Consider the following 6000-nt stretch of genomic DNA (forward strand, 5'->3'; position numbering starts at 1 on the left):
TGACAAAAGGTAAAATAGAGTTAGCAACGAAAGGGATCTCTTCCTTAAGGTCTGGCATTCATTAAACGTTACTTTTTCAGCTTTATCGATTTTCTGCTATTCGAGTTCAGATGGCAAGATAAAAAAATAAGGGTTTTTTTGTTGTTCTTTCTTTCTTTAAAAATAAGTCTCTCAACAAGTTACTAAAAAGGCATTTGTGAGAGCCTTCTCTCTGATTTATCACAGAATCGTGGAATTGGTGCAGGTGGAAGGGATCAGCTCAAAGCAGGGTCAAGCAGAGCTGGTTGCTCAGGATCATGTCCAGTCAGATTTTGAGTATCTCCAAGGATGGATACCCCACAACCTCTCTGTACGCAAATAAACATGCAGAAAATACACATTAGGCTTTAGAAATAGAATGTAAAAACATTTACCAATGATTCTGATAAATGCAGTCTCAAAAAATGTAGCGTGAAGAACTGCTAGTCCAATAAATTTCACTGTCACAATTTTGGACAAGTGTTACAGAGAATGAGACTCAAAGGTAGCTGAAAAGCTGAAATGTAGTTTTAAAAAATATTTTAAAGTGTTGGTAAAACAGTAAAGTTCACAGTTTCTGTTATTGTCTCACTGATCACTTCTGCCTAGTTTATAGGCCTCTAAACCATTTTTTGTAGAGCTTTTATTGATTTTAAGAGAGTATTATTAGACTATTATTACATTGCTGAAAACACACTTTGCAAGTAAAAGGCGGGCATTCTGCTGTGGTTGGGAGGAATGAGAAGAATGGCACCTCCATATATATATCCTCGTGGCAATTTTCTTATTAAAAGCTTAACTTCTGGTTGCATCTCCATCATTTTTCACACTTCAGTACTACCTGTCAATCAAACTGAAAGCTGAAATATTTAAAAATCATCCTGTCTTATTGTTTTTATGTACATATGTAAATTCAACACACATTTTCATCTTCCACGTTCAAAGGACTACTCTGAAGAACAAAAACTCGTCAAAACCAGTTTGCTTTCAGGACACTGACATGTTTTGAAGTGTTGCTTTGGGCAGAAGTGCTGAACTGGCTAGGTGCAATGACAAACATCAAGATGGCACAGTTGGGACTGTCGTCCTGCCATCGGCTGTGCAGGCAAACGCCACCTTGTAACGTGAAATGTAAGTCCTGGTTGTGCAAGTACTCCTGATTTTAGGAGATGTGCTGGTTGATGAGGCACCTCACCTTCCCTTCCCGCTGACTGAGGGAGGACTCAGTCCTCTTGGGCCCTCAGGAGATAAAAAAAGTAGATGAAAAAGATGACGTTTAGAACCTGAAAAAAACCCACCCGTTTTTTCTAGTCAGCTTAATGCTCTGTGTTTCTTGAAAGGTTAAAATCTGCAAGAAAGACACTGGATGTTTGATTCGGGAAATGGTTATGGCTTCTCTTGATCGTCAAGACCTACACTTAAGAGCAGAAGTAATTACACTTTTCATCAAGTTTCCAAATCAAATGGATTCACCGGAGGTTCCTGTCTTCTCGCTACCTACCTGAGAGGATTTAGCCAGCTTCTGACCATACTCCTTTTCAGTCTGTTTCAGCTGGCTGTTTGCCTGAAACACACACAAAACACAACCAGATTAGCTCAGATGAAGAACGTGTACAGACACTTTGCCACCGACCCCTCCGCTTGGCACCTCATCCACATGCCTATCGCTGAGCGGCTGGGATCCGTGCCAGCTCCAACGCCCTTTTGTGGCAGCCAAAAATCCGCAAGGGCTTGCCTTTGATCTCAGGCCAAGTATTCATCACTTAAAAGAGGGGAGAAATTGTACCTCTGCTGCCAATTATTAGAAAAACATAAAGACTTCTGTGGATTTAAAAAATAAAAAAAAAAAAGAGTGAGTGAGCGTGTGTGTGTGTGGCAGAGGAAGGAGGCAACACAGAGGAGTTTATCAGGGTGACTTCGTTTCTGAACAGATGGAAAAGGCAAGGAGAAAGTCCCAGGCACAGGCTGCCAGGGTACAACGTGACATGGAGGACACAACTTTGTGTCTCAGCTTGGTGTCTGCAACTGCCTTTTGTCCCATTGCACGTCCCTTCTTATTTAAAGGGGGTGATTACACTGGAATCGACTGAGCATGCAGCTGAACCAATCGGCAGCTTTTGGACATAGAGCTCTTTCCTTCTACTAGCATGGTTTTTTTCACAACTCAAAGAATAAAACAAACTGAAAACAAGGCTGCTTTTTCATATTGGAATCCAATAAGCAAATATTGCTATAACTCTAAGGAAAAATAGCTCTTAAGGTTTTTTCCCCTCAAATAATTTAATTTCAGAAATAATTCAATAATAATTAAAAAATAAATTCTATTTAATTTCAGGAAACAATTCTGATTTGTATTTTTCTTGTGAAGTGCCATGGTATTATATTGATAGCCCAGCCTCAAAACGCTGACCTCAGATGAACTGCTAAGTGCTCTCGTGTTCTTGGCTCTAAAATTTGAGGACAGGTGCCTAAGAAAAATATTTTCTTAGGGGGACAGAATATTACGACGTTGAGTTCTGAAGCAAATTTAAGCTGATTAAGTTTTCAAAATCTATCTGACCTCATGTTTTAATCTTTGATCTGTCATCCTTAGTTTTACGGCACAGCATCCAGCACACAAACATGTGCTCCTTCAGCTGCCGGTGTGCCAGCGTGTGTTTTGGGGGACCACAGAAGTTATGAGGGCCCCCCCAAAGCCTCTGAACCCCACTTGGATCCAGTTGAAAGACTGAAACTCCATTTCTGCAAACACCAGGGATTTCAGTCAAGCAAATAGTCTTATCGATTTTACTGGACTATAAATTTCAGAGCTTAAAGTTGCAGAGAGTGTTTGTGAATCACCACCAAGCATGATAGGACTCAAATCATCCTATACAATCCAGGCAGTTACGTATAGTGCAGCTTAATATAAGTATATTATAGCCAGTTAAAAATAATCTTAAAGTTTACATGATACTGCAATTTACAACCTTGAATCCCTTCAAATACCAAGATTATGAAACATATGGAGGTCTATACTTCATCTGTTTGTCAGTACTAAGAAATCTACCAAAAAAGTTAATCAAAACCAACTACCAAATTTGTGCACAATTTTTGAGAACACGTTTTCATTATTTTTGGTACAAATAGAGATAACGGCACTACATATTGGTTTAAAACAGCATATACAAGAATTCTGGAGCACCAGACAAATTAAATTCCACTTCTTCTACATTTATCATTTAAAGTGTGCCACAAACACTGTAAGTGCATACTGTGGGGCTGGATAAATAGAGAGCGAGCAGTAACACAGAAGCAGTTATGCCAGACAGCTCTATGCATGCTACATTTCTCTTTGTACTCAGGCTGACCCATGGTAACACTCTTATTATGTTTTACCACCACTGCATATCATAAAGTGACTGAAACTGCCAGTTTATCTTTAGGGAAAAAAGTAAAAAATAAGTTACAGTAACAGTAAAAATTACTGTTACTTCCAGAAAGGGAGAGATAGTAGTCAGCAAGGCACTGCAAAGAAGATCACATTACAGCTGCTTTCACTCAGCTTGCCTGGGGTAAAAGTCTTCATCTTTCATAGAAACAGCTTTATAACCTCCTGAACCCATAGAAGAAATCCCAATAAATAATAAAAAAACCACTCATAACTTCCATAAACAAATTAGAACTTGTTTGTTCACACTGAGAACAACCAGGATGACCTCTGATAGACATGACAGAGGCAATCCAAAAGAAAGATATGCTGAATTTCAGTGTTTTATTTCTAACTGAAGGCAAAGAAAGTATATCCTACCAGTTTATTTAACAGTAATCAAAATATTTTATTTTATAATGGCTTTACCAAATTCCAATTAGCAAAATATTTATAAGTTGTCTCCCAGTCATCAACAAACCACAAATTCTTGCATTTACTTGCAGTTCCAAACATCCTTATTTGAGGGGTCTGATTTTCAAAAGTACTGAGCTACCAAAACTTCCACTGGAGATGGCAAAAGCACATTTAGACCGGCTCTATGTGTCTAAAACTGATTATCTCAACCCTGTGGCACTAAAACCTATAGATACCTGTCAACTTCAGCTTTTCTCTCTAGATCTGTAATACCACACATCGTCACAAACTGCACAGGTAGCACCAGCGAAGCTCTGCAGAAGGCAGTTTCTACAAGTTATAGTACACTGGTCAGATGAAAAGATCTAATTCGTGGTGATGCACAGAAACACTTTGTTCCACTGTCGTCTTTTACTGCAGAAATAGAAAATTTTTTCCCTTTTTAAAACCTGTGACTAAACTAGTGTAGAATGTAGCATCTCTTGACTATAGGCTGTTGCTTTGCAGCCTAGAGAGGCATAAACCTACTCCCCTGGGGCACATATAGCACTGCTACAGACAAAAAAAGCACCTTTTTACCTTTTTTTTTTTTAAGGAATGACTTACGGTGAAGTAAATATGCAGAGCTGCTTACGGTGAACATCACGGAGGATTCGTATTACATTTGTCTTGACAAACGAGAAGGTTGAAGACAGCATGGTGTACACAAGCAGCAGCTTCCTGGGCTGCTCCCTTTAAAACAGGCTGCTCGGCTCCTTCATTGTATAAGGCATAAGCTGCTTCTGTATTATTTTAAGGGTATTCCCTCCCTTTCAGGTTACATGCTATTTCAGAAACATAATGAATAAGAATCCAACTGGAAGGTGAACATTTGGAGGGTCAGCCAGTATTCATTAAAGTCTAACTCTTTTTATAGCAATGGGCAGCGCTGCAAATATAGTTAATGGTCTTAAACTCATTTCCCATGTGCAAGAGGTAGCTGTTGAAATTCACACTTGGCAAAAACTTGTCAGAAATATCAATTGTAATATCCATTTTTATAATAAAAAGGTTTAAATTGGATAAGCCATAGAGGAATTCCACTGATTCAAAAATTAACTTCTGTTTAGTTTCACACAGTTAATACATATTTTAGCTAACATTATCTGATTATGACAATTTTACATGCAGTTATTTTATATTACAGAGTGAGGACTTTTGCATTAAAAAGATTATGTCCTTGTTACAGTTAATTGGTTTTAAAACCCAACTATAATTCTATAACAAGCCTTAAAGCATCATATTGTGGTTGCTGAGCAAAATTGCACCAACTTCAACAAAACATTTCACGTAAAAATTAAAAATGGTATTAGCACTACAGATGTGGTATCTGAATTAATGGATGCTATTCTAACACAGTCTGGTTTTCATTTTTTCTTTCATGAAATAGAACAGCATTACTAAGAATAAAAGAGCAAAGGATCTACGATGGGACTACACCACAAAAGCATACTGTGTCCTATCCTAATTACAAAGTTTTTATATGCTATGTTTAAGGCACAGGATGTATCAGAGGGAACTTTTAGTTCTAGTTTCACTGGGTGGAACGCACGCCCTAAACAGCGCTGGAGGCTGCTCACCGGTATGGCCACCTCCAGTGTCAACAGTAGCTCTAGCTGCACTATGGGGTTGGCAGGCACATGGACAACTTCATCCTCCATCAAAATCCATGAAGGCATTGGGAACATCGTGAATGTGTTTCAAAAATGCAGCTGTTAAGAATTTTCTGGAACAGCACAAATCTGTGCATAGGGACATGGGTTAGTGGTGGACTTGGCAGTGTTAGGTTTATGGTTGGACTCAATGATCTTAAAGGTCTTTTCCAACCTAAACGATTCTATGATTATACATCTTCCAGCTTTGGAATGGTGATTTTGGAATTTTCAGATGGAAAGTCAGATTTCAATTATGCTGCAAAATTAATAGGAAAACTTATTCCTGCAATCCCAATGCAGATAGATCTGTAAGAGTTAAGGATGCATAGTGAAGTCCTGCTCATCTACACATGAATTACAGTTTTGTGACTGATTCAGTAGGGTTCCAATTTGATTTCAATCTCCCCAATACATAAACAAACAACAAAACCCCCACAAACATAACTGTCAAACTAGAACGTT

At 38.4% G+C, this 6000-nt stretch overlaps 1 protein-coding gene across 1 annotated transcript in view; it reads right to left on the reverse strand.

Annotated features, from left to right (window-relative positions):
* LOC104167421 (centrosomal protein of 112 kDa-like) overlaps window positions 1–5571 on the reverse strand; it is a gene marked incomplete at its 3' end in the record, with an annotated part of 49405 nt that extends 43834 nt beyond the window's left edge. Inside the window, exons 1-3 of the mRNA XM_009707670.1 lie at window positions 5436–5571; window positions 4424–4470; window positions 1520–1582 (exon numbers count right to left, since the gene is read on the reverse strand). Coding sequence (XP_009705972.1) covers window positions 1520–1582; window positions 4424–4470; window positions 5436–5571 — 246 coding nt within the window. The remainder of the gene's footprint in view (window positions 1–1519; window positions 1583–4423; window positions 4471–5435) is intronic.
* Window positions 5572–6000: the final 429 nt, after the last annotated feature.

Source organism: Cariama cristata, unplaced genomic scaffold (assembly GCF_000690535.1).
Source record: "Cariama cristata isolate BGI_N322 unplaced genomic scaffold, ASM69053v1 scaffold29669, whole genome shotgun sequence".
Lineage (NCBI taxonomy): Eukaryota > Metazoa > Chordata > Aves > Cariamiformes > Cariamidae > Cariama > Cariama cristata.